Source organism: Podarcis vaucheri (genome assembly GCF_965113315.1).
Source record: "Podarcis vaucheri genome assembly, chromosome: 5".
NCBI classification, from domain to species: domain Eukaryota; kingdom Metazoa; phylum Chordata; class Lepidosauria; order Squamata; family Lacertidae; genus Podarcis; species Podarcis vaucheri.
Window position 1 is genome coordinate 56864528 of NC_138763.1, and position 27976 is coordinate 56892503.

General features: G+C 40.7%; 1 protein-coding gene across 1 annotated transcript; it reads left to right on the forward strand.

Moving 5' to 3' along the window:
* Positions 1–3263: 3263 nt before the first annotated feature.
* Positions 3264–27963, forward strand: LOC309532944 (scavenger receptor cysteine-rich domain-containing protein DMBT1-like; the record flags this gene model as incomplete). Its single annotated transcript, XM_082223732.1, has 15 exons — positions 3264–3270; positions 4323–4473; positions 4840–5042; positions 5961–6272; positions 11077–11227; positions 11550–11743; positions 13149–13457; positions 14398–14415; positions 16366–16398; positions 19084–19243; positions 20181–20404; positions 21534–21706; positions 22650–23038; positions 25217–25494; positions 26659–27963. The coding sequence occupies 15 exons, from the start codon at positions 3264–3266 to the stop codon at positions 26814–26816; spliced, it is 2760 nt and encodes a 919-aa protein (XP_082079858.1). The 3' UTR covers positions 26817–27963.
* Positions 27964–27976: the final 13 nt, after the last annotated feature.

The following is a 27976-nucleotide window of genomic DNA, read 5'->3' on the forward strand; positions in this document are numbered from 1 at the left end:
ATGATTTTATAAAGTCCGTTTCACATGATTTTTTCTTCTGAATGCCCATGGTAAGAGCTGATGTCGATCACATCTGAAATCCTGTTAGTTTTCATGCCTTTTTCCTGGGAGAGGGAAACTGCCACCCATTGATGCATGCAAGTACATTCCTAAGAAATGTTCTTCATACAAAATGGACACTCTAACTTAAAGATGGAATATTTGAGCAGCCTCTGAAAGAGAAGGAAGAAACAGGAACATGTGAATTTCTCTTTAAAAAGGAGTAATATTTTGATTCCTGAAAAGTTCATCTGAAAATGATAATGGAAAACTATCTAGGGGTGACATTTCCATTTCAAACAGTAACATGAGGAACAGCCCTTAGTGCGGACAGAACAGGAGGCTAATAATATTTAATACCGCCCAGAATGGCTGGGGCAACCAAGAAGAAGAAGAAGAAGAAGAAGAAGAAGAAGAAGAAGAAGAAGAAGAAGAAGAAGAAGAAGGTGTTGTATGAAAAAGTTTCCATTGCCCTTCTTGGGTTCCATGAGCACTGTATGGTCCATGGGGTCATGAAGAGTTGGACATGACTAAACAACTAAACAACAACCCTCATAAAAGGATCTTCATAACTCTAGTTTAATAATTCAAATAAAAAATCAACCTTATTTAATTCCCTGTGGGTATTGCATAAAAGAAGATGTTTTTCTGTATAGGCTGCTAAATGCCAATATATTTGTTTTTTTCCAGCATGGGCAGATGGTGAGTCTACTGTTCATATTTTTTGCAATATGGTGTTCATGTTTGTCCTAGATTTCCAATTAGATGTATTCTGTTAGCTCAGTGGTAAGAAACATGCCTTTAGGGCAATCTTCTGGGGTTACATGCTAGTGGTGGTTTGGGCCAGAGGCAAAAGTGGGGAGACAAGCAATATAAATTTTATCTTTGTACAGTAGGCTTTTTTTTTACACAAACTAGAGGCAAGGTATTATGACTTATATTCACAAAAGTTCTAGTCAGATTTTTTCAATTTGTCATTTAAAATTGGTAACCAAAATGGGAACTACTCCATATCTCCTAGGGTTATATATTTTAAAACCACAGCTAATATCTATGGTAGAAAACAAAAACAAAAGAAAATTAGCACAATTTTAGTAGTGTATAATTAAAATTATTTCTTTCTTTCCCAAACAAACAATTAAAATATGGCTTAAAATACAGCTTAAAATGCAGCCTCATTTTAGTAGCAGCCCATAAATCAAGACCACAAAGGAAGCAAACATAAGATATTCACCTGAGCCAGCTATCCATGCTGGTCCTACATGGGCCAGCAAAAAAGCCAAGGGAAAATTTATATACCAAATCCCATATAAGGGGTCAGAGTGAGTCTAAGCCGAAGGACAGGTGGAACAGCTCCTTCTTTCAGGCCCTGCGGAAAGATGTCAAATCTGGCAAGGCCCTAGTCTCTTGTGACAGAGCGTTCCACCAAGTCGGGGCCAGTGTTGAAAAGGCCCTGGCCCTAGTTTAAAACCAGTCTAACCTCCTTGAGGCTCGGGACCTCCAAAGTGTTGTTATTTATGGACCTTAAGGTCCTCCATGGGGCATACCAAGAGAGGCGGTCCCATAGGTGCGAAGCCAACATTGTTACTGAGTTCTGGAAAGAACCACAGTTACCTTTGATTCCACTGTTTATATAATATGCCAGTACGAAAAGTCAAGCAACTTTTGCTCTGCTATCTCTGTCACTGTCTTCTATCTAATACTTTATGTTTGTTCTGCAACTGTATCCTCTCCTGTACCACCATCCAAACAACCATTAACAGAACAAAGTAACTCAAGTTTTTCAGCGCATATTATTTATGGGCATGATAAGGTTTGGAAATCTTATCAGTACTTCTGCATTTAGTTGGCATTCCTTGTTTACAGTGTTCAAAAAGTGTCCAGCGTAGGAAGATTAAATGGACAGTTGATGTGAAAACACATTTCCTTTCCAAGATCATTGGGGCCATTACTATTTATCATGACTTTAGATTTTATTGACCTTATGTTGCCCCTCTCCCTTTTACATGGTTTGGAAACTGATAAATAAATATTTGAGAGCATAAAAGACATTGGGGAAAATCAAATCCACAATACAGGCGTAGCTTCTTTGAGAACTATGAAGGGCTCTGATCCCTTTAAAACAGCTTTGGTTATATTTTTGCCTTGTTAATACTGAAATTATATTAAATAACTTAGTGGTTAGACTGTAGCTGTACAGAACTATTTAAAAACACACATGCCTAAAATGCTTACAGTTATACTGTTTTGAAGAAAGCTGAGTTCCGGGGTTATGAAAAATGTACACATGCACCATGGTTGGGGATATTGTACACCAGTGAGGTGTCTAGAGTCTCTTTCCACGATCCTAGTAGAGTATTAGCTAAACAGCCTTTCCTCCATCAACATCTCCCAAATGGGATAAGTAGTAGGCACTGCATAGAAAAAGGGGCCCTGTTGGGCACAAAACCCCAAATGCAGGTTCTGTTGTGGTATTTCTCCAAACTAACTCCTTCATTCCTGGTCTATGCAGCTGAGTCCACATGATGCTGAGAAGGGGAACATTATGAACTGGGCCTTTTTGAAAGTCTCATGATATGTGTTTTACATGTATATGATAGAATACTTCATGATATACTGGTACTCTATGATGTGAAGCATGGGGCATGTTTTAGCTTAGCTTCTTTTTTTGCCCCTTTATGGCTGTTCAGTCATCATTTCCTTTCACTGTCTGCAGAGATCCCTGGAGCATATCAGCTACTAGGCTTCTGCTGGCTGCACCACGGTTATGTGTATAAAATGCTATGTATACTGCCTTTTGCTCCTTAGAAGAAAGGCAGGATATAACTGAGAGTGAGATCCTAAGTGGGGTACATATATGCGCGGAGTAGCAGACCAATCTCCACTTATGAGCTCTCACATGCTGGCCAGGAGAAGAGGTTTCCGTTTTCCTTCCCCGTGTAGATATTTGCTGTTCATCTCCTTGTCCAGTTCTAATAGTGATGAAATTAGTTGTGTCAGGTCCAGGATTGTGTGAAGGCAGCCCCTGGCCTCTGAAATGAAAGAGGGGGCCTGAAATCCAATACACCCAAGACTACCTCCAGCCTTCCTCTGTACTACTGCAGCTGAAAGAACCACAGGTGGCATCTCTACCTGTTCCTTTGCTGGCAGAGTTCTTCTCAACTAATGGGAAGCATCTCCACCCCATCCTAACTCTCTCCAGTCAGTGGATCAGGGGGTTGGGAATGGCCTGTGAGTAGGTAAAACAAACAAACAAAGGTACTGTGGCATATTTGTATTTACCAGGCTGTGTACTGTTGTAGGTAGAATGGCAAAGGGGACTTTTGCCATGTTGAGGGTAGGCAAAGGGGCACGTCACATTCTACTTCCTCCTATGCTTGATTGGGTGGCAGTGGTGTTGCCCTGGAGGCTAGAGATATGTATGTTGGTGTTATGCTATATTAATTGTAGTAGTACTATTATTTTGGTTGGGTGGGTTGTAGAAATCTTTATTATGCTAACATTTCATTGATGTTAGTGGTTGCTGGCATCAGTGGTCCCACCAGATTGGTTTAGCAGTCCTCTCACTTTGAACAGATCTTCAGTAGGGCTTATTGTGGCAATCCTCAAATCTATAACAGAGTTGACCCACTGGTGTGGGTAGAACTTTTCATGAGTAAGCTATCTGAAGGCTGGGAGTTCATTTATATCTTTTGAAATAAATGTGATAAAAAGCAATATCTTAGTTGTTCTGGCTCAATTAGCTTATTTATTTGTAAGAGAACTTAGCTCCTGTTCCTTCAATGTAACTTTTAAAAGTCATTGAAATGTATCTAATAACTCATTCTGAGAGTAGACCCCAGTAGTTGTTGACGGGTTAGCCGTGTTCACTTGACCCCTTGTCACTATGGCTTATCAGGAATGGTGAGATGGCAGTGGGATGGATGTGGTGCAAGCACAGTGGCAGAGCTAATCCAGCACTACTGCCGTTGTGTTTGCTCTTCATCAACTTTGCCGTGGCCTCACTCCTTCTAGTAAACCACAGTGATGTGAATCAATGATTCCTGACAGGAAGTCAGGAAAGCCAGGCCACTCCACCCTGCTGACCACTATTGGTTAGACCCACTGAAATCAATGGACTAAAGGTAGTTAAAACTAAATTCATTGATTTATGAGTATGACCCAGTTGTTCTGTTTTGAGTTCTATGTCTTAGTTGGACATAACCCAAACCCAGTGAGAAGCATCTGTAACTATATGGCAGTCTGTTCAGAAATATGATTTCACTTTTTTGTTGCACTCTTAGTGGCCTCTGTTTGTGGTGGTCATCTCTATGAGCCATCTGGGAAAATCACTAGTCCAAATTATCCTGTTGTATACCCAAATAATGCACACTGTGTTTGGGAAATCCATGCTGAAGGTTATTCCTACATAAATCTCATCTTTGAGTATCTTAAGTAAGTGGCAGTATTATTAGGATTGTGTTGCCCTGTGTGATCTTTAAAAATGATTTTGTCTGCATGCCTGCCTTTCCATTTGCTGTCAAATTGGCTTTGCATGTTAACAATAATCTATATGCTATTTCTGAGCTTGCCAAGTTGTGTGTGGACCCAATATTAAATCATTTACTTGTATTCTAAAGACTTGGCTCAGACCTTAAAAAAAGGCTCACTCCATAAGTGTGAATACATAACAAATAGTGTGCCAAAATTTGCTGACCTGGGTCTACAAGTCCCAATTTCGTGTGGATTTTAACATTTTGTGTTTTATAGTGACAAGCGAAATATCACCCTACTCAGTGGTTTCTAACTTTATATCCACAGACTGGAGCCACGTAATCACTGCTCTTATGATTATGTTGAAATCTATGATGGGCCAGCGTATGTAGCTCCTTTGCTAGGAAGAATTTGCATTTGGGAGCACCAATCATATATTTCTAAGTCAAATACATTGTCTGTTGTGTTTTCAAGTGACACTAGTTCTCAAAGCACTGGATTTTTGGCTATTTATTTTTCTATTCCACAAGGTAAGATCTCACCAAAGAGAACATAATTCAGGACCATGCTGCTTTACTTTAGTGCAATTTTTCAAGTCCATACCTGCAACTGAATTAAATAGGCTATGCTTGCATTGTTGTATCCCAAATTGTAATTCAGGGCCATCCTAAAAAATATTGATGTGTGCATGGGAACTCCATTATTTAATTTTCTCTCTCCCATGGCTAAACAGGGAAGAAGCAATTTAAACTACTCAATGGTTTATCTATTTGGCAGTTGACTCTTCTGCAGAGAAAGGTAGAAACAAACTTGTGGCAAGATACACAGTTCTCTCTCATGTGTTCTGTGTATATAAATTACTTGAGTCTCAGTCCAGATTTTGTACAACATTTATTAGTGGCTGCTTCTGTTTTTGTTTGTTCATTTTAGTACTTTATCTGAAGAACTTTCAATTGCTAAAGAGCAATACATTGACCAAAAATTTAATTTACCCCCCCCCCCATTTTGAACTTAGCCACTAATTTTCACTTGCATATGCTGTCTTCTTCCAGAGTTACCAGAGATCAAGTTTGTTCCAAATGTACAATATATATTGAAAATCTTGTTACTATGCTTTTTCTTGTATAGAAATAAACTGTTGTACACCCACATGTTATTGAATATATTATGTATAAAACTCTGGAAGAGACAAGTTCTCTCATGTGGCTACATATATTTATTTATAGGCACATGGTACATTAAAAGCACATGTTTTGCCCCAAAGAATCCTGGGAGCTCTGTAAGGAGTAAACTACATTCTCAGGATTCTCTGAGAGAAACCACATGCTTTAAATGTAAGGTATGAACACAGCCATAGAGAGGTATCTATAGGTATGTAAACTGGCTGCTGTTTAAGAAACAGGAAACAGGCTGCTCTTTACCAAGTTGTTTCCTGTTGTCTTTCGAAGACGTGTCCTTAAGACTGGTGAATGGATCATACAGCTGTGAGGGACGCATTGAACTCTATTACAAAGGAGAATGGGGAACAGTTTGTGGTGATTACTGGGACATAGCCGATGCCCAGGTTGTGTGCTGGCAGCTTGGATGTGGAGAAGCCATTTCAGCCCCAAGAAAAGCCTATTTTGGCCAAGGCTCGGGACCTATTCTCCTTGATGATGTGAACTGTAGAGGAAATGAGTCTAACCTGTGGGACTGCCGTAGCCTAGGGTGGCATGTTCATAACTGTGGCCACAGTGAAGATGCAAGTGTCATCTGTGCAGGTATTTTCTGATCTTGTTTCTTGCATGTAGCACAAAACCAGGATAGTTGAATCATGCATGGCATGCCTCCTCTTCCCTCCTGAAATGCAACAAGCTTAAGTCCTATTTGAATCAATTGCCTATGTTGCTGAAGTGCAGAACTGCTTGCTTTGGAATTTATCCTGTTCATAATGCCGGTTCGAATTAATTGTAGATAATTGTTCCAAATTTGGAATCCATCAGCGTGCCCCCAGCCTTTCTTTCAAGTCCATAATATCCAGTCACATAATCTTGCACTTAGAGAATATCATATGTTGCTAAAGCCCTGTACAACAGCACAGATATAGCACACATGAAATCCCAGATTCAAGGACATGGCCTCATATCACACAGCGCATTGGCCTAACCAATCAGAGGATGTGGAGCACGAACCTATAATTTCATTTAGGAAAGTGTTTGGCTCTCACATATGTCGAGATTGATGTAATTTTGCCCAATCCCTTCATCCCACCAAGGCTTGCTATACGTCAGGAGAATTCCTGACATATCCTGGTTTGGGGGTTTAAAAATGACATCTGGGGGGAATTTTGCCGAACTGGAAAGATGTTTCTGTTCCCAAAAGAAGCTCAATAATTTTGGTGGTTTCCTAAAAAAAAAAAAAAAAAAGTTCAACAATTTTAGGGTCTTCAGCAACTTTGGGGGGGGAGTGTGTGTCAGGAATTTTACTTTTTGAAATATGGCAACCCTATCCCACATAACTTCTGGCTGCATGCTCATTTGTTTGTCGGCACGTTCTGGTTATTTCTGTATAAGACATTCCACTGTTCATTCCTGCACTTCCAATGCTTGATTTATTATCATACTAGCAGTAATGAGGAGAAGTAGGACAGTTGTGAGCTGTTGAGGCCACCTTATTGTCCTCTCCAGTTCTCTGATGGCAAGGCTCAAGCCATGCGGGGTGGAAAATCCCAGCTTCTCTGCCAATGTGTATGACTCTTGAAGCAGCTGAGGTGAGTAACAGAGAGGTGAGGGTTTCTGCTAACTATCACAACTGGAGTAACAGCTTTGTGTATAGCCTCCGAAGTGGTGGGAATTCTGACAGCTTTATAAAGACAGGGGCTGCCAAGCTTCCATCTTGTACAAGATCTCATAACAGACACAACTCTCCCTCTTGTTGCATCTGAAAGGTGAGCACTGTTGTAGTTCAGTCTGTCATGCCCTCTTGCAAGCTGCAGATGCATGGGGAAGGGAATTTTGGGCAACCCCACAGAGGGAGAGCTGGATTCTCACCGGCCACCGCTGGTCTAGCAGCAAGTCTTACTTGTCATCCACCTTGCAATGGGAGTTGGCATATCTTAGCCTGTGCATTCGCTGGATTATTGCTTGGTTGTCTTTGAAGAGATAGAGGGGACAGTAATCCGTAATGGACACCCTCTGTGAAAGATCATTTCTGTGCCAAATGCTGAGTAGTTACAATTGAAAGCAAGAGACAGTTGCAAGCTTAATGCTCTTTCAATCATCGTGTCTGAACCCCCCCCCCCCAATTAATGGTTCCTCTAATGTCTTTGTTGCAGTACTATAGATAATGTTGATGATAGTTAATGCAATCAGGAAGACAATACTTACCAATATACACACCTCTTATTGAGCCATGACTAGGGGGGACTAGCCAGGTTTTTTGCCCTGGGTGAAGCCTCCGGAGGGCTGTCATTGAGGCTGTGTGTGCGCGCGCACGCATATGTGTGTGTAAATGCGCATGGGGTGCGTGTGCCAAACTGGGTCTTTGATCTGGATGAAATAAAGTCTAGTTTCACTCCTGCTCCTTATGTGGAAAAGAACTGGAAACAGTTATTATATGACTTGTTTCTTGCCCAGACTGAGATATCATTACCGGGGAGGGGGGGAGAGACCTGAGTGTTTGGTGAGTGGGAATGGAGTATCTAGGGATTACCCACTAAGCTGGGTATGTTTTCTATTGCCTTTACATGGGTAGAGTGGTTTAGTCATGCTGGCCACATGACCCGGAAAGCTGTCTGAAAAGCGAGATGAGTGCCACAACTCCATAGTTGCCTTTGACTGGACGTTACCGTCTAGGGGTCCTTTACATTTACCTTTTTTACTCAGGTGGTGCTGTGGTCTAAACCACTGAACCTCTTGGGCTTGCCGATCAGAAGGTTGGCGGTTTGAATCCCCACAACAGGGTGAGCTCCCGTTGCTCGGTCCCAGCTCCTCCCAACCTAGCAGTTCAAAAGCACACCAGTGCAAGTAGATAAATAGGTGGCAGGAAGGTAAACAGTGCGCTCTGGTTTCTGTCATGGTGTTCCGTTGTGCCAGAAGCGGCTTAGTCATGATGGCCACATGACCCAGAAGGCTGTCTGTGGACAAACACCGGCTCCCTCGGCCTGAAAGTGGAGATGAGCACCACTACCCCAAAGTCGCCTTTGACTGGACTTAACCGTCCAGGGTTCCTTTGCCTTTTACTTACCTTTTTTACTGTCTGCACAGTGTTCATTTTGGTGTGTCTTTGTGCAAAGTGCCCTTTCACCAGAGTGATCCAATCACCAAAATTCCCCCAGTGTGCTTTTAAATTATCCAGGCAGGCAATGTAGTCCATACATTGTTTTCAGTAATGGTAGGGAGGAGTATGAAGCATTGCCATAGCCACCAGCAGAAGTTATGCGACTGCAGAAGTCTGCAAAACACAACCCTTCTGACTGTTTTGCTATATTGTATATATCATTCTCCCGAACTCTATCCCCCCCAATCTGTTTTTCTCTGATATTTGCCTTCCCCGACCAGTTTCTCTGTCCTCAACAACTCCGTCCCTCTTTCTCTCTCTGCTGAATATTATTAAATGTACATATTAGTATTAGAAAAAGATATCTTTAACTTATATGTTGTGTTTGCAAATGGATATCATAAACTTTATACTCCAGCAGAAGGTAATTTGCAGTAAGTGAAAATTATGCTCTTTCTGTCTCTTTCTAAATGTTACCTCAGTAGTTCTCAAACTTTTTTCTCTACACCACAACTTTCAGAATAAAAATTTGCTCGGGCCACACCATTTTTTTTATTAATAAGAAATACATTGGAAAACAAAAAGAAACAACTCCTAGCATTGCTAGGAGAACAAGGCAACTTTATAATATGATCTTCAGAAATCCAGAGAGTCTAGTCTCCTCACCAATACATAGAAACCTTTCTCTTTCCTGAGCTTTCATATTTGTTTGAGTTGAAAATCACTGTTTACAGCACTATGTCATGGAGAACTGTCAGTGCAGTTCTCCAGCATGCTGAATGGTGATCCTGGATCACAATTAGGATGGTTGTCCGTATCACTTGATGCTCTTGCTCTCATTTTGAAAAGATACTGTATTTTTCCATGTATAAGGTTCCACAACAGAAAAAGTAATAGCCAGTAATTAATTTTTCATTTTCATTTAAAACATAAATAAATCTGCTACAATTTCAAATAAACCAGAGATTTATTCACCAGCTCCATCTAAAAAAGGGGTCCATATTGTTGTTTCAGAGATTCAGATGTTGCATCTATCATTCAAACATATGCAACCATGAACTCTTAAATCCGAGATGGGGAACATTTGATATTCCAGATGTTATTGGACTGTGACTCCCAAAACTCCTGGCCATTTGCATGCTGGCTGGGGCTGATGGGACCTGTAGTGCAGCAACATCTGGAGCTCTGCATGCTCTGGCTTGGAGTGCCCTCTTGAAGTTGCTAAGTCAGTTTAGCAAAAAAATATGGAAAGGCATTACAGTGGTACCTCAGTTTAAGAACAGTCCTGTTTATGAACGATTCGGTTTACGAACTCCACAAAACCGAAAATAGTGTCCCGGTTTGCGAACTTTACCAGAAGCCGAACAGTGGAAGGGCACCAGCGTTGGGAGGCCTTATCAGGGAAAGCGCTCCTCAGTATAAGAACGGTTTCGGTTTAAGAACAGACTTCCAGAACAGATTAAGTTCGTAAACCTAGGAACCACTGTATTGGGCTCTGTCAATCAGTTATGTCTTTTCTCCTCAAGCCTTTCAAAAGCCCAAGTCTCAACACAATAATTCCCCCCGCCCCTAAATCTGTTGTTTTACACATCTGACATGCATCGGGCTATGAGTTCATTAAAAAAAAAAAAAAGGCTGATGGATGGACAAAGGTGATTTCTTAGAAATATGAACACCTTCTGATATCTCAATCAGTTCTAATATTTTTCATGTGTGTGTGCGCACGTGCTCATATATGTCTCTGTGTGGTTCTTTTACCTTATTACAAAGTGGCTTTTAGCAGGAGGGAAGTCTTTCTGCTACTTAAAGTAGTGACTTGGGTTCTCTGAACATTCTGATTGCATTGCTTTGGACAGAACAGCATCATTCCTAGGAGAATTCTTGGGGGAAAGATCACTGTTTCTATGGTCAGCCTGTGGAGACAGCAATCTTTTTGCCTAAATAATGTCCCTGAGAGTGCCACTACATTGTGACATCGTATCATTCTCAAGGGATGTTCTATCACAGAAAGGCCACATACGATCCCTTTAAATAATCCTGGGAACTGTAGTTTGTTAAGTTTGCTAGGAATTATAGCTCTGAGGGAGAGAAATGATAGTTCATATGATTCTTGGGGGATGCTTTAAATGTGCTTTAAAAGAGTGGTGTGTATACAGCTGCAGAGGTAACAAGGTTTCCATGCCTCTGTAAAAGAGAGAAACCGACATCCTTTACAAATGGGTTCAGGGTAGGCAGGGGCAGTTTGATTATTATGTGTGTAGCATAGATACCATCACACATTTGATTACATTGTCTTTTATTTCACAGGAAATTATAGTTGTGGTTCTTACCTTCCATATGGATCAGGATCATTCAGTAGTCCCTTTTATCCAGCACTTTATCCGAACAATGCAAACTGTAGATGGACAATAAATACTTGGAATGGCTCACGTATAAACCTCAGAATTGCAAGTATTGAGTAAGTACGAGGAGAACTAAATAGTGCTATAAAACTGCAGCTCATTTAAATGTGGACTTTCCTGTGCTCACTTCATCATATATGTTTACTATTATAATTGGGAAGCATGACGATGAACATATCTGTTGAGTATTCATGTGCCCTAATTTACAGAGGTTAGCCCTGTATTCAAGGAGCTGTCAGAGGAGAGTCCTCAGTCTGAAGACACTGAATTGATCTTGTATGACTTGGTGGCATACTGAATCTCTGCCATAGTTAATTGATATACTAAGTTTATATGTTGAGCTGTATGTTCATGCGGGTTTCTTGTTTTTTTTCCCAGGGCAGAATGCCCCTTTGATTATATTGAGATCTTTGATGGATATATCTACTCACGTTCCCTAGGAAGATTTTGTAATGGTTCCCAACGAACATTTTTTTCTACATCCAATGTTCTCACAGTGGTGTTTCGCAGTGACAATAGTGTAACAAATCGTGGTTTTATTGCTAGCTACTCTTCTGTTTATGCGGCATACGGTGAGTGACTAAGTGTGTGTGTGTGTATTAAATTGAACTCAAGTTGAATGACTGAATGGAGTAATAGTTTGTCATTGTGTACATTCATCAGGCCCCATGCATAATGTACACAAAATCCTTCCAAGAAGAGGGGATTGTGCACATTTCCTGATCAATATACATAATCCCCAACAAGACTTTGAGAATGTGCAAATCTTGGCTAAATTTTGTACATTCTCTGGTCATCTACATATCTCAACGGTAGTTTGCACTTTATTTGAGCTACATGCACATTTTTCAGTCAGTATGCATTGTCCCATTTCCCCCCTCTGTCTCTTGTTCAGAAGCATGTAATCTGCTCTCTTTGGGCTGCTTCTGTCCCACTACCTAATCTTCTGTGCCCACAACATACCCCCTCCCCACTGCTCAGCTAAACACCCGGCTGAAGAGGGGGCTTCAGATAAAGATGATTTATTATTACTCTTTATTAAATATATATCCCACCCTTCTTCCAAAGGAGCTCTTTCCCCCCTGAAGTCTAGCCTCCTTTTAACCAGCTGATTAGCACATGGGAAAATGCATGTAGTGAAAAATTCTACATCTTTGCTCACCCCAGAGGCGTAGCAAGGGTTGCCATTGCCCTGGGCACAGTTTTTCCCAGGGTGCATTTTGCTCCTCATACCACCCTGCCAGTCCCATGCTGCTTTGCCATTGTGGGGCTGGCAGGACATCAGGAGGATGCAACAGGCATGTGCCCTTCCAATCAGACCAATTAGGCTGATTGGAAGGGTGCATGCCTGCCCTGGTGTGTCCTCCTCACATCACCCTCCATGCTCTGCTCCCTGTTGGTGCATCCAGATACTACTGCCTCATCCTCCCACAATTCTGATGGAAATTCTCCCCCCTCTGGTGCCACTATTAAGCTGAAGAAAAGCCTTAGTAGCAGAACTTCTACCGTTATTTAAAACCGCTACTTTCCCTCTACCTCTCTGTGTGTGTCTCTTCTTGCTTCCATACCACACCACTGCTGTTGTGCAACCCTTTGCTTTTGCTCCCCTATCCCATTCTGACATCGTGAAAACCCAGGATTGTGATACAATACTACAAATTCTCCAATGGGGGCTGAATGGTGACGGTCTTACATTTTTGTCTACTATATATTTTGGAAAGTAGTTTGTCTGTCCATTTGTCTGTTCTCTATCTGTTGGGATGTCTCTTGATTTCCCCTCTGGGTTTTCAGCGTTCGGGAGCCGAAACGTTCCAAAATGGAGCCATTTGTGAACTGAGGTTTGACTGTATTGGGGAATTTTATAAATCTCAGACTTTAGCAGGCTCTTGCTGAGACTTGAATTCTGCAGTATCTGTTACCAAAAATGACTGTGAATGCTCATGAATGATCCACATACTTTTGGTGTCCCCATCCCAGATCTCCGACTGGTGAATGGACGTCATGGCTGCGAGGGCCGTGTCGAAATTCGTTCTTACAATGGAACATGGGGAACTGTTTGCGATGATTCGTGGAACCTGGTGGACGCAGGTGTGGTGTGTAGACAACTTGGATGTGGACAGGCTGTGTCAGCCACAATAGCGGCATATTTCGGTCAAGGCTCTGGACCCATTCTTCTGGATGATGTTTATTGTAATGGAAATGAGCGCCACCTTTGGGAATGCTCTAACAGAGGCTGGGGGTCCCACAACTGTCGTCACAATGAGGATGCTGGTGTCATCTGTTCAGGTGACTTCTGATTTTGTCATACATATTGTTTTATATTAGCATGTTTTAATCAGTTTGAGCATCTAGGTTAGGCAGTATATTCACTTAATTTTTTTTTTTTTTTTTTGGATTCTCCAATAATTCAGTCCTCCCTAACTATAACTAATAGTAACATTGATTATTCAGGAGCAAACCAAACTGTTGATCTCCCAAGGTGGCATAAAAACAATAAAGTATTGGGCTTCTACAGCAGGAAAAATAGCTACAAACTATGATCTGCAATCTCTAATGAAACACTATTCTGACTTTTGATGTAATTCTGTTCTACTATTTCAAATGAATTACTGAGTCTTTAGAAGAGAATATAACTCTCATTTACCACTTCCAAGGAACTGGAAGTATATGTCAGGAGCCCAGGGTGCTGTCTTGATAACACAGCATGCAAGTTGTAATTAGCTTGAAGATTTATTGCAAAACAATTAGCTGAGCGTCCTAGTCGTACAATTCAGTTGACTCTTCTGGGGAATGCTTCTGGCTTCTGCAGAACCTATGACCCTTACGTTTCTGGTTTTGTTTTCTGTCTAATACCTTTCCCATTCATCTACTCCTGGGGCTCATGGGGTTAATTACCTCCTCTTCCCGTGAGGAAGTGCTCCACCTTCTGCCATCCCTAGCTGAACAGAGAATTGCATGCCACATCTCTAGCCTAATCCAAGAATTGTAGGCACGTAACTCGATTTTGTTTTTTGGTTTGTTTTTAAAAGGTGAATTCTTGTTGAGCTGTTGGCAGGCAGAGGAGAAGTGACTTGATTTAGTTCTCTTCTTTTCCTTTACCCAATGACCACTGATCAGAAAGATATTTAATTATACATTTGTTCCAATGAATCACAAATAATTATACTGATCAAACCATTAACACATTTGGGAAACATTCTAAGGTCTCTACCTTTTTATTTTTCAGGTGGTCACCTTACAACAGGTAAATGATTCATTTAATAAAAATTTCCTTATGGCTTTTTTTATAGTAGTGAATAACTGCAGCAATATTACAAGATTAAGGGAAAAGGTAGCAGTGTTGTTGATGTTTAGTTGTTTAGTCGTGTCCGACTCTTCGTGACCCCATGGACCAGAGCATGCCAGGCACTCCTGTCTTCCACTGCCTCCCACAGTTTGGTCAGACTCATGCTGGTAGCTTCGAGAACAGTGTCCAACCATCTCATCCTCTGTCATCCCCTCCTCCTTGTGCCCTCAGTTGTTCCCAACATCAGGGTCTTTTCCAGGGAGTCTTCTCTTCTCATGGGGTGGCCAAAGTATTGGAGCCTCAGCTTCACAATCTGTCCTTCCAGTGAGCACTCAGGGATGATTTCCTGCTAGTGTATTAAAATATTTAAAAATCTTTAGTCGACTGAAGAGGTGTCCTCAATTCACCTGGCAGAAAATCAAACAAGTACTTACAAAACTTTCAGAGGAGGGCATGGGCAGAGAGGAATTGCTCTCCTTAGCTTCTGTGTCTGACCACCATGGCTACTCCTTGATGGGAAGTGGGATTTGATGGTCAGGGGGTGGGGCTTGTTGATTTCAAAGGTGGCCCCTACCTCCCCACCCTTATCTGAGCACTGAGATCCAGCATAGGAAAGGCATTTTCCTTTCTTTTAAAATAATAATTCTGAGGCAGAGCCTGTTGTGATGTGTAGCCATCATGTATAAAAAAGCAGCTCTCCCCCCCCTACAAAAACTACTGTTTATTCATCATTTGAATGTATGCTGATGGAATGAATTAATTCACAGTGATTGAATTCACATATGTAGTATGATACAATGAGATGATATATCGGAGGGGGAGGCAGCATAAAGCCTATATGCCATATCTAGGCAGCCAAAGGGAAAAGCATTTTTCTTCTGTAGACAAAATACATCTACATCTGTTAAATTAGCAGGTGTGGAAAATGCTTCTTCTTCCTTTTCTCACATGAGCTGCTAATAATAATTAATTTAATAATAATAATATAATAATAATAATATCTTTATTGTCATTGCCCCCTCTCGGGGACAACGAAATTACAATCTCCCTCTCATTGCACATAAAGATACAGGTAGATGCCAGAAAGTGTTTGACAGTTTTGATGAATGGTGTCATGAAGTGTATCAAATTCTGCATTTCCTTTCCATTTCCTAAACAATTCATTCCATTGTCCAACCTTAGACTGAGCATTGTATTGATTTCCTTATAGCGAATTTATATTTGCCTTTCTGGAACTTAGACCCATTAGTCTCCACATTATTAATGGCATTGGCAGTGGGGGAGAAAATATTTAGACATTTCTTAATAGAACAGGTCTTTCAATGGCAATGGATTCTAATCCTTATGAATGAGGTACTTTAGGCAGATCCTGCCACTGCTTCCAATAATGGAAAGAATGACGTTGAAGGTAAACATTCTTCCTATTTGCAAAAGCTTGAAGAGGTTTATGTCTGGTCACTTTAAACAAATACAGGAGATGGAGCAATAAATTCAGGCTTCTTCTTGTGTTTTATAAACTGCATTTCAAATTAATTTTTAAAACTGCAAAACGTACCCGCAAGATCAAGGAGTAGTAACATGAGGAGCATAAATGTAACTCAGCCTTGGCTATTTTTCTGGGACTTACTTTATGTATTTATTTATAGTTATAAAAGTATTCCTGTACTACCATTTCATAAGATATCAAGGTGGTGTTCACTATTAAAACGTATTTTTCAAAAAATAACAAAAATGCAAATAATCATCAAACTTACAGATCAATGTAAAACCAAACAGCTGCAAAGGCCTGTTGGCACAAAACAAGAGATGCTTGAAAGTCAAAAGCTTGAGTCAATTGTTTAAATTGTTCTCTCTCTCTCTCTCTCTCTCTCTCTCTCTCTCTCTCTCCTCTTCCCTCTTGATCTTCAGAGAGACCAACTCCTCCATGGTGGCCAAGGACAAGTAAGCTCTAGATTTCTTTACTTCATTTTTTTTTACATTGCCTTTTTATGATCACTTTTACTTCAGCTTCATTAGTGGTATCTGCATTATCACATGGTCTAACACAGGCATCAGCAAACTCGGCCCTCCAGATGTTTTGGGACTACAACACCCATGATCCTTAGCTAACAGGACCAGTGGTCAGGGATGATGGGAGTTGTAGTTCCTAAACATCTGGAGGGCCAAGTTTGCCTATGCCTGGTCTAACAAAAAAGGACTTGCAGAATACTCTCATGCTGTTCACTTTCAAAATGGATATATAAAGTCATGTGGTACGGTGGCTGTTGTTTATTGCTTTGAGGAGTAAAAATGAGTTAACTCAGCCTCTCTTTCAGGGTTTCTTAGCTACAAGGCTAACATAACAGTGAACTTGAAACATAAAATGAAACATATATAGGGAGAGAATAAAACCTAGTAGCCACAAATTTTAACACCTGATACAAGGTCATGTACAAAAGATCTCCCCATTTCCTTTGCACAGAGGCAGACATTTCTGCAATAATATTCCTTTGCGCATGTGGATGTCACCAGCAACAGACAGTGGGGTGGACAAGTACTGCTCAACTTACCACCAGCTGGTTGTGTTGGTGCTGCTTACTGGGATGTTAGAGGAGAAGGAATGAGGTAGTGGCAAGGTTGATGCAAATCCAATACAGTAGTACCTCGGGTTACATACGCTTCAGGTTACATACGCTTCAAGTTACAGACCCCGCTAACCCAGAAATATTACCTCGGGTTAATAACTTTGCTTCAGGATGAGAACAGAAATCATGCTCCAGCGGCGCGGCAGCAGCGGGAGGCCCCATTAGCTAAAGTGGTGCTTCAGGTTAAGAACAGTTTCAGGTTAAGAACGGATCTCCGGAATGAATTAAGTACTTAACCTGGGGTACCACTGTACAGTTTTTGTGCCAGTGAGTTTGCAGTGTGTTGACCTTGCCTCTCTCCTTCCACCTTCTAGTAAGCAGTAGTGATACAAAGCCTCTCCTCCTCCCAGAGGGGAGGTGTTGTGAGGGGGAACCGTTCCTGCATCGGCAGGGGGGGGGCGTGTTCGGCCCCCTGCGTTATCTCCTAGCTGCCGCGCTGCCTCTCAATAGGGTTGAGCCAGCCAATAGGGTTGGCCCAGAGGTGGGCGGAGTGTGGTCATCACCTACCCCACCCCATTTTGGGTACTCTGTTAAAGGAATCTGGTGGTCGTGGAACCTGTCCGATGCCCTACTGGTACGACCCCTGGTGATATCAGGGGGAACTTTCAGTTGTATTTGCATCAACAGGCTCCTCCCACTGGTGGTTAACCTCCAAATGACCCCTGCTGCATGGATGGGGTCATATTTAGGTTGTTTGATCCAATGCCTAAGCCAATACCGCTCACATGCTGTAATCAATAAAAGTTGTGGCCTTTTTCTTTTCTTTTTTAAAAATAATATTTATTACTTTTCCAACAATTTAAACACAACAACAACAAAAAAAGACAATACAATACAATACAATACAAAGACACTACATAACACTAACACATTAAACTAACAAAACAAAAACAGTTTAAAACACATCAAACAATTTCAGTATCTTATCTTTCATTCATTTATTTCAGCGACCTCCTCACACCTCCCTTTTTGTATTCCACTCCTGTTAATTGTTTCCGCAATTCCTTTCCATCTTCCTCTGTTTTCTATCCTATAATTATCTTGACACATTCTAACCTTATTTTTTCCTTTAATACTCTATTAATCTATTTATACTTAGTTCCTTATAACATTTCTACTAAAGCCATATAACTTCATTCCAACCTTTTTCTAACATTCATTAATTTTACAGTATTTTTGTAAATAGTCTTTAAACTTTTTCCAATCTTCTTCCAGTTGTGGCCTTTTTCAGTCCACTAACCTAAAATACTTGTATCTTGGTCTCTTATTCATTACTACGTGGGTTAGGGTCCTCGACCCACAAACAAGTGGAGGTCAAGTGAGTGGCACTAAGCCATCCTGCTGTCCATTACTGGGTGTATCCCTTTCACTGGATTGAGCATCCTAGTGGCCACGTGGCCATTCAGAGAATCCGCCCTTCTCTCTTTAAGATGGCATTGCTAGATAAGTCAAAGTATAGGATGTCTAAGTCTTCATCTTCAACACTAGGACTGAATACACAATAAAATGCTCTACTGAACCTAAACTCAGGTTTGTGCTTTTTTTCTCTCCAAACAAGCCATGAGCAGCAAGTAAGTTTTGTTCCTGGCTTACTACTCATGGTTTTGAAGGTCGGTGGGAAACCATGAGTCCAGGTTTGGACCCAATACTAAGGTAGATCATGGCTTAGCTCCTGCCAGGGCAGTTGCATCAGAAGCAGGGGAGGAGTGAAGTGGCCATGATTTTAGGAGTGTGCACAAGTGACTGCACATTCACCAGTAAATCATAGCTAAGCTTAACTATGGATTAAAGTGATGCAGTAACCAAGCAACTACTTCAGAATATTAAGCAGGGTTGAAATAAAAGTCAACCCTGATTGCAACATGTGGCTTTCTCAGTAAGGAACATTGGGTTCTGGGTGTAACAAGGAATTAATCATAGCAAGTTTATAATATTTTCTAGAATTTAACTACTTATATCCCATATATCTGCAACAAAATTTGTTCTGTGTTTTATTTCTTAGCTCCCTCAACAGATTATTCTTGTGGTGGTTTCCTCGCACATTCATCTGGGTCATTTCAAAGTCCGTTTTTTCCATCCAACTACCCAAATAATGCCGACTGCGTATGGGAAATCCAAGTAGGAAGCAATTCTCGTGTATCACTTACTTTCCAAACACTTCGGTAAGTAAAGCTCTAACATTTCCATGTCAAGGTCTCAAAATGAAACTTATTATTATTAATAGCAGCTTTCCTAGATACATTACATATAAATTCAAAAAGAGGGTGAGATTATAGCTGGGAGGCAAACAGTAGATGTCGTTAGGACTATCCGGTGAGTCCATGACTGAACACCAAACCTTAGATTCTAGGCAAAAGAGCCCACAATGCATTTGCCATTTAAAACACATGGCTTCATCCAAAGAATTCAAGAAACTGTAGTTTACCCCACACAAAGCTACAGTTTCCAGTACCCTTAACAAACTACAGTTCCCATGATCCTTTGGGGGAAGCCATGTGCCTTATATGTGTCATTTAAATGTATATTGTGAATGTGATTGCTAGCATTTCTAGTTCCTTCTATAGTCTAGAATCTATTATCACCCAAACCTGGCTGTCAGTTTCTTTGGTTCCCTATTAGAGTACTATAAGAGCTTTTATACCAAGACTGCAGCATATCGTATTTTAGAAAACCGAGGACAAGCTTATTTGATGAAAAAGAAAGGGGGGCAAAGATGTAAGGGTTGAACCCTGCTTGTGATGTAGCATGCTTACAGCCCTACCTTGTAAATCCAGGTGTGTTGTAGGAAAACTCTTGTTACTTAGTGGTAACATAATAGCACCCAAATGTACTCAGATGCACTCTTTTCTTCCTACTTAACATATTCAAGGGCGTTGCATTCCACGTCTGAACTGTGATGTGCCATGGCTTAACAAATAAAATCCTGTTTGGTTTTCTATTTCTTTTGTCTGATATCGTTTGTCTAGTATCTGAGCAACGTAACACACCAAAATAAAGTCTGTTATGTGATAGTAGCTTAAAGGAATTGCAAGTGTAGAGACTAATTCATCATGATCAGTGAACATTGCTGTAAAAATCACATTCTTGTTTGCTTTCTAGACTAGAATCATGTAATAATACACAGAGCTGCCCCTGTGATTATATCGAAATCTATGATGGAACGCTCCATAACTCTCCTTTGCTTGCGAAGATTTGCTCTGGCTATTACCAAACCTTTACATCAACCTTCAACATGTTGACGGTTAGATTTCATAGTGATCACAGTATCACAAACAGAGGGTTTTTTGCAAACTATTACACCATCCCAGCAAATCATAATACAAGTAAGTGCAATGTTGCAATACATTTTTCTTTTACCAGATTGTTGTCATTCAATTAGTTTAAAAATCACAAATTTTCTTGGTATTGTATTGGTTTTTTCTGTTGTCACTAAAAAAACAACTCCATCTTTTTACGTTTGGAATCCATAACTTGCACTTGGCTTACCTAAGTCAGACTCTTCTTAGCTTCAGGAGCACCAGAGGCAGATTTAGGGGAGCATGACCAGCTCACCTGCATAGGGCACCAACCTGAGAGGTTGCCACTGGAGGTGGCATAACAATGACTTAGAATGGAAGGCAAGAAACGGTGGTGGTGGGGGGCACCACCAGAGTCCACCACTGGAAACACTCTTCAGGCCATTGTTATATAGCTTACAATGAACAACCACACACCAAATACTTCAACCGCCAGGCTACTTTGCTTCCTTAGAAAGAAAATGTATTGATTGCATTGGGAATTAGTTCAAAGTAAATATGTTTAGGGTACAGAGTGAGAGGGGGTGAGGTTGGCACAGTGCAAACGCACTGGCAGAGCCATTCCAGTGCTCCTTGAAGTTTAGGGAAGCTTTTAATATTTAGCAGACTATTGTATTTCAATATTTTGTTGGAAGCCGCCCAGAGTGGCTGGGGAAACCCAGCCAGACGGGTGGGGTATAAATAATAAATTCTTATTATTATTACTCCTATTGGTGCCTTTGCATCATGCTGACCTCGCTGCCACTTCAATACCTCCCTAACTCCCAACAGGCAGCAGTGATGAGACTGGAGGTCAGGTGATCAGCAGAGCCCTATCGTCCTATTTGCTACTGCTGAGCAATACATTCTAAAATTTTTAGTTTTAACTGTTTTAACTGTTTTGTTACAGTCATAAGAATAAAGTGGGCACTAAAATATATCTCTCTCAAACGCCAAAGGCCATGGAAAAGAGGTGTGTCTTCAGGATATGATAGAAACCACATAATAAAAGTGGCAAATAGGAAAAATGTAAGGACGTATAGGTCAGGGAACTTTGTGTTACTCTGTACAGTGCAATAAAGATGGATGGCATTGCCTTCATAAAAGCATAATAATGTATTGTCTTGTTTTATTTTATTTTAGTGCACTAATACCACATCCTTTCTCTCCTTGATAGCTCTTCTTTGTGGACCAGAATATATGCAAGCTATAATAAGTAGAAGTTTCCTGACCTCTGCAGGCTATTCTCCATATGATGTCCGCTTGATTGACCCATCCTGCCCACCTATTATCACACCGTATTATGTTATTTTCAACATACAGTACAATGGCTGTCAGACCAGAAGAGACGTATGGAGACATATTTGATTTCTATATGCATGCCTTTCTTTCTTTCTTTCTTTCTTTCTTTCTTTCTTTCTTTCTTTCTTTCTTTCTTTTCTTTTCTTTTCTTTTCTTTTCTTTTCTTTTCTTTTCTTTTCTTTTTCTTGTTTAGAAAAAGCATGGCTTCAGGAGTTCAACTGGGGCAATGCTAACAAACTGAAACATGTAGCCCAATTCATGTGTATACACAGAAACGGATTTAGGGGAGCATAACAAGTTTATTTGCACTGGGCTCCAAGCCAAGAAGGCTGTGCAGAGGGTGCTGCAACAATAATTTAGAACGGAAGGGGAGAGGTGGGGGGAGCACTGACTTTTGGCTGCTGAAATTTGAAAGCCCAGAGTCCACCATTTAGATCTTTGTACAACAAATAGTCACATAAGAAAATATTTTTAGTTTGATTTTTAGCATCTGAATAGCCTGGGCTATTCATGTTACGTTGGCAGCATGGAAAGGAGCCAGATCACAAGATCCCTTGCTGCAAATGTAGTATGAGTATGGGATGTTAGGGCACCATCAGAAACCCCAATTTGTTCTGTGTTGGGGGTTGCATGGGTCAAGGTAAGGACAGCAATACAGCATATGAGTTAGCTGTATGTTCAGAGCAGTAAGACTTAGCAGACACACTTCAAGCTCTCACTGTGGGATAAGTAAGTTGGCATTTTGAAACAACTTAATTCTGAACAACAGTTGATACAAATAATATTTGTATAGAGAATTCAGTAGCATCCCCAGTGATACCATTGGCTTAGACAAGTATTCCTACATCTTGAAAAGGCAACTTGGTGGTGGGGCTGCTTTGCGCAAAGGTAGCATTAAGACTGGCTGCAGCAAATTCTACAGTGCCAATGCAACATCCTTACCTCAGAAATGTATGTTAACTGCTGCCCCCCCCCCGGATGTTTCAAACAGGCAGATGCTGATACCATTATTTATTCAAACCTGATCACGGCAGCTGCTTCAGGATACATAATTAAAAGGGACAAGGATCTTCACTTCCATGTCAGCTGCAAGATGCTGAAAAACACTTGGATAGAAACAATGTATGTCGCTGATGGTGTAGAAGAGATCAATGAAACTCGGTATGGACAATATGAAGTCAACATCACATTTTATACCTCCGACTCCTTCTTATATCCAGTCTACGACTCACCTTATGAAGTTGAGCTGAATCAGGAGTTATATCTGCAAGTTGCTCTTCATAACTCTGACCCCAATCTGGTGCTGTTTCTGGATACATGCAAAGCATCACCCAACTACAATGATTTTACAACTTTGACTTATGATATCATCCAGAGTGGGTAAGGATGTTCACCTTATATATTGTTTGTCTGATTAACTGTGTTAATCTTTATTGCTTTTCATTTCTAAACATACATGTGGTATAAATATTAGATCTCATTAGGCATGCCATTTTAACCATGTTGTCACTCCAGCCAGAGGCTGGAAACAGCCAAATCATCATTGGGACCATTCTAAAATTGACATGCATCCTAATTCATGATCTATTCTGCTGGGAAGAAGAGCAGTTAGGAGGCAGCAGAGGCATTCCTCTATGTCAGGCACCCCCAAACTTGGGCCTCCAGATGTTTTCGGACTACAATTCCCATCATCCCTGACCACTGATCCTGTTAGCTAGGGATGATGGGAGTTGTAGTCCCAAAACATCTGGAGGGACGAGTTTGGGGATGCCTGCTCTATGCAGAACTGCTGAGATCCACAGGCAGGGAAGCTATCCTAATGTGCTCACCAATGGCACATGGTATTGACAGCCTGTTGTGGGTGTTTTTCCTGCCAGCGGTAAAAAGTAAGTCCTCAAAACAGGAAAGACTGGTGGCAGAAGGGGTGGAGCTGCTGGATTCTAATCTGGTCCAACAAGTGGAGAGGGGTCTGATCTGGGCCTCTCTGCTACACCAGCCTGCAGCTGGCACAGCAAAAATAAAGAATAATATCACACCTCCCACTATCTTCCACTCTGTCCTGCTTGAGTGACAGGTCTTCCAATGCAGTGGTGGCTCCACATTTAATGCATTGCAGTAATCCAACCTAGAGGTTGCCAGAACAGAGAAAACAGTAGTTAGGTTGTCCCTGTCTAGATAGGAGTGCAGCTGATGGAAAGTACTCTGTGCCACTGAGGCCACCTGAGCCTCAAGCAACAGCAAAGGATCCAGGAGTACCCCCAAGTTGTGTACCCATTCCTTCTGAGGGAGTGTAATGCTATGAAGAACAGGCAACATCCCATCCACCTAGTCTAGTGAACTGACCATGAACAGCACCTCCATCTTATCTGTATTGAGCTTCAGTTTGTTGGTTCTCATACAGTCCATTACCAGGGCAAGGCAACGGTCCAGCACATCCCGTCTCACCTGCAGATGTAAAGGAGAAGAAGAGATGTGTGTCATCAGCACATCGCTAACAACCTACTCCAAACCCATTCAGCAGTTTCATGTAGATGTTAAACAGCATAGGGGATAAAATTGAACTCTGAGGAACCCTGCTCCAGAGGGCTGAAGATCACTCCCCAAGCATCACCCTCTGGAAACGTCCATTGAAGTAGGACTGGAACCACAGCAAACCAGTGCCATCGACAGCTGCTCCAAACGGATACTAAACTAGCATACTGATACAGTTTTATAGCAAATTATTGACTAACCGAAGCTTGCATTCTTCACAAATCCTCACTCAGGTTTGATTTGACACCGTCAAGCTTCTAAAACAGCGACATTTAAATTATATTACTATAATAATTTCCTCGAGATTAAAATGAGATGCTCAGAATGCTCTAATGCGTGTGACATTTTGTGCATTAGTTCAAAATAGTACCTCTGCATGAACCAAGATGTTCCTTTTAGTATATTTTGACTCAATGTATATTCAGATACTTTGGCATGTGCTGCGTATGGTTACTTTCAGGAAAGTGAAACTTAGAGCTGGTCACCTGTTTTGAAGAGCTGTTATGCAACTGACATAATAAAGGTTACAATTACAGAAGTTTTTGCTTTCCTTGGGAAAGCAAAGCCTTGCAGATTAAAAGGATGGTAAAGAACAGAAAAGCGAGTTCACCATATATATTCAGTACAACCTTAACAGATCATTTACTTACGTATTTTCATAGGGTTGCCATATTTCACATTTTAAATATTTGAGCTTCTTCTCTGCTTAAGCTTCCTAATGAAGAACAAGTTTTTTTTGGGGGGGAGGTTACCAGTTATGGTGAATGTTTCTGTCAACATGCTTTGTGCAGTTTTAATTCAGAGTGAGAAATCACTGTCACCTACTTCAATTTAAGCATGACAGGCATGCCCTTGAAATCAAGCTTATTGATGTTATTCACATTATGTTCAAGTGACACTTGTATGCTTTATTTCAGAACTGTTCAAAGTGCTACTTCTATTTCTTCATTGTTCCACATTAACTATATGATGCGAATTGAATACTAATTAGTGTAAACTAATTTTATTATTTTTCTATTTGTGCAGGTGTGTTAATGATCCTACATATCAGACCTATTATTCCCCAAACAATTATGTTGTTCGGTTTTCCTTCAAAGCCTTTAGTTTCATGTATAAACATCCATCGGTTTACCTGCAGTGCAAACTGGTGGTTTGCAGAGCCTATGACTATTCTTCCCGATGTTCTCAGGGTTGTCTGAATCTGCTTAGATCTAAGAGAGATACAAGCTCCTTCGAGGAAAAAATGGATGTTATCATTGGGCCAATTGAACTACAGAAGAATGGCATTAAGAATAGAAATTCTGGTAATTTTGCTTCCCATAGAGTTCTTTAATGTCTTTTAAATACAAATCAATGCCATCCTAGAGTAGGGATAAGGAGGAATGTATTTTAAATGGATTTATGCACAGAATTTGGCAGTTCCAACCAGATTTGAACACTGCATTAAGCACCCACTTATATCTGAATCACTTGTTGCTGTTTTTTTTAAAGCCCAATTTATATGCATAATTATATTGAAAAACTCATATATATGAATTACCGTAATATATAGTATAATGCATTCAAAAGTATAAAGTTTTATGCTGTATTATATTTCTGCAATATCAATTCATATTAGTACATACCTATTTCATGCAGTTGTACACATAGTTGTGTGCATCTCTTAATGCGCTAGTTACCTTAGGAGACGACCTAGAGTGCATATGCATATAACAATGCACATAATATTGTGCATTATGCTGCTTGTTGAGATTAAGGAGATGGGAATTAGAAAATTATATATATGGATAAGCATGTCACTGAGATTTTCAGAAAATCCCACCCCTAGTTTAGATCTGTTTCAGGTTGTTGAGGTTAAGGCAGAGCAATTAGTGTTTCCTGTGGCTTTGAGAAAGGGAGAGCTATAGGGGTGCAGGGTATAAGCTGGAATCATCATTATTACCATCATCCTGGCTAGCATTGTATCAAAGCCCTAAAAAATGCTTATAATGTACTTTAGCACTCTCCTCATCTAATAGTACTTCCTCACCTAAACTTGTTACATTACATATCTTCTTAATGTGGCCTCGTCCATCAGATGCAGCATTACCATAGCTGTGCCATATGTACCCTGTGCCCTCCAGCGTATGATCTACCCTCCACAGTGGGCTCATAGGGTTCAGCTTCCAACAGTCATCCATGCTTCTTCTTTGGCAATCACTCATAGCCAAGTAAGATTGTCTTCCATGAACACAGTTTTAACACTGAGTCCATAAGTGCCTGTGGAAGCCAATTCAGGATCCACATGTCCTTCCACAGTAGAGGAGAGCAATAGTGTGGTCAGGAAAGTTACTGTGCATTTTTTTTTTTTATTAAAAAATAGTGCTATGGAAGTCAATGGTCCATTGTCTTCTAGGCAGCTAGAACGATGCAATTCCATGACAGTTCAAGCAGATAATGCATCACATCTTTTCTTTTTAATTTTGCAGAGGCAAAACAAGAGCTGCAAGGAGATGTGGACCCTCCTCATGATTCGCATGCACCATACATTGTTGGCGCCGTTGTCTTGGCAGTCGTTGTCATGACTGTCGCAGGATTCATTTTGAAAAATAAATTGAGAAGACCAATTCCATATGAGATAATGTGAGCGCTTAAAACCTTGGGACTCAATCCAACACCAAGTCAAGCATGCTTAAACTCATTCATTTCCATGAGTTTAGGTGCAGCTATTTGTTGGTGGGATTGTGGCCTTGATGGTTGGCAAGAAGAATCTGTACTGAATGTGCATCACTTGAAAGATGCATCCTTATGAAGGGGGTCTCAATAGTTTTGTGATTTTATCTTGATTTTCGCTTTTACATGAAAATACAGAAGCAGGAAAATGTATTGGACACAATCCAGCCATATTAAACTATTGAAAGACCCACTGATTGCACAGGAGGGGGCTTAAAAATTATGCTTAATTATTCTATTGGTCTTTTTACTTTTTTACTAGATTTTACACGTTGTCATGAATGTATGTAGATGGATGGATTCAGATTAGACGAGGACCTGAAGTACAACACAAAATACAAATAAAAATTAATCCTACCAAGAGTCTCATGTTCAGAACTCGAGCTATTTTTATGAAATTTCTGCCAAGTTCCTTGAAGCAATATCCAATATTAGTAGTTCAGTGCTGCATTTAGTTAAGAATACCTTTTGTAAATGACATACCACATAAAGTTTTCATTCTGTCAATTTGTATAACTGTCTAAAATGACAATATTTGTTGGTAAACAAGGGCATTTCAACAGTTTCTGGTAAAGTGGATAAACCTTCTTAGGATTGTTTTCAATTTTGCCCCTCCACTCCTTGAGGGCTGTTTCATCCAGCCAAGGATTCCATGAATAGAAGGGCAGGATGGCAATTTTCTAACACACACACACACACACACACACACACACACACACACACACTTTCTCATCCTGCCTGGACCACCTCTCATCCTGATCCCCTGATCCTCTGGAGGTTTGTAATATTTGAGTTTATTTACAAATGTGCAGCTTAAGCATAGATGGAAGCAAAGGGAAAACACCCCCAACAGATAGACAAAGTCCACTGCTCCCACACCAGGACTCTAAGGGAGAGAAACCGATATCCCAGAATGTTGCTAGGGGTCAAACACAGCTCTCTGTTTCTGTGCCTTCTTTGTATGTTTCAAAGCTGCAGTTGATTGTACTTTCCACACACAGACACCTAGATGGCAAGATCCTTAGTGGTGGGAGCAGCAGGATATCTCCCCCCCCCACCCACCCATCCACTCAC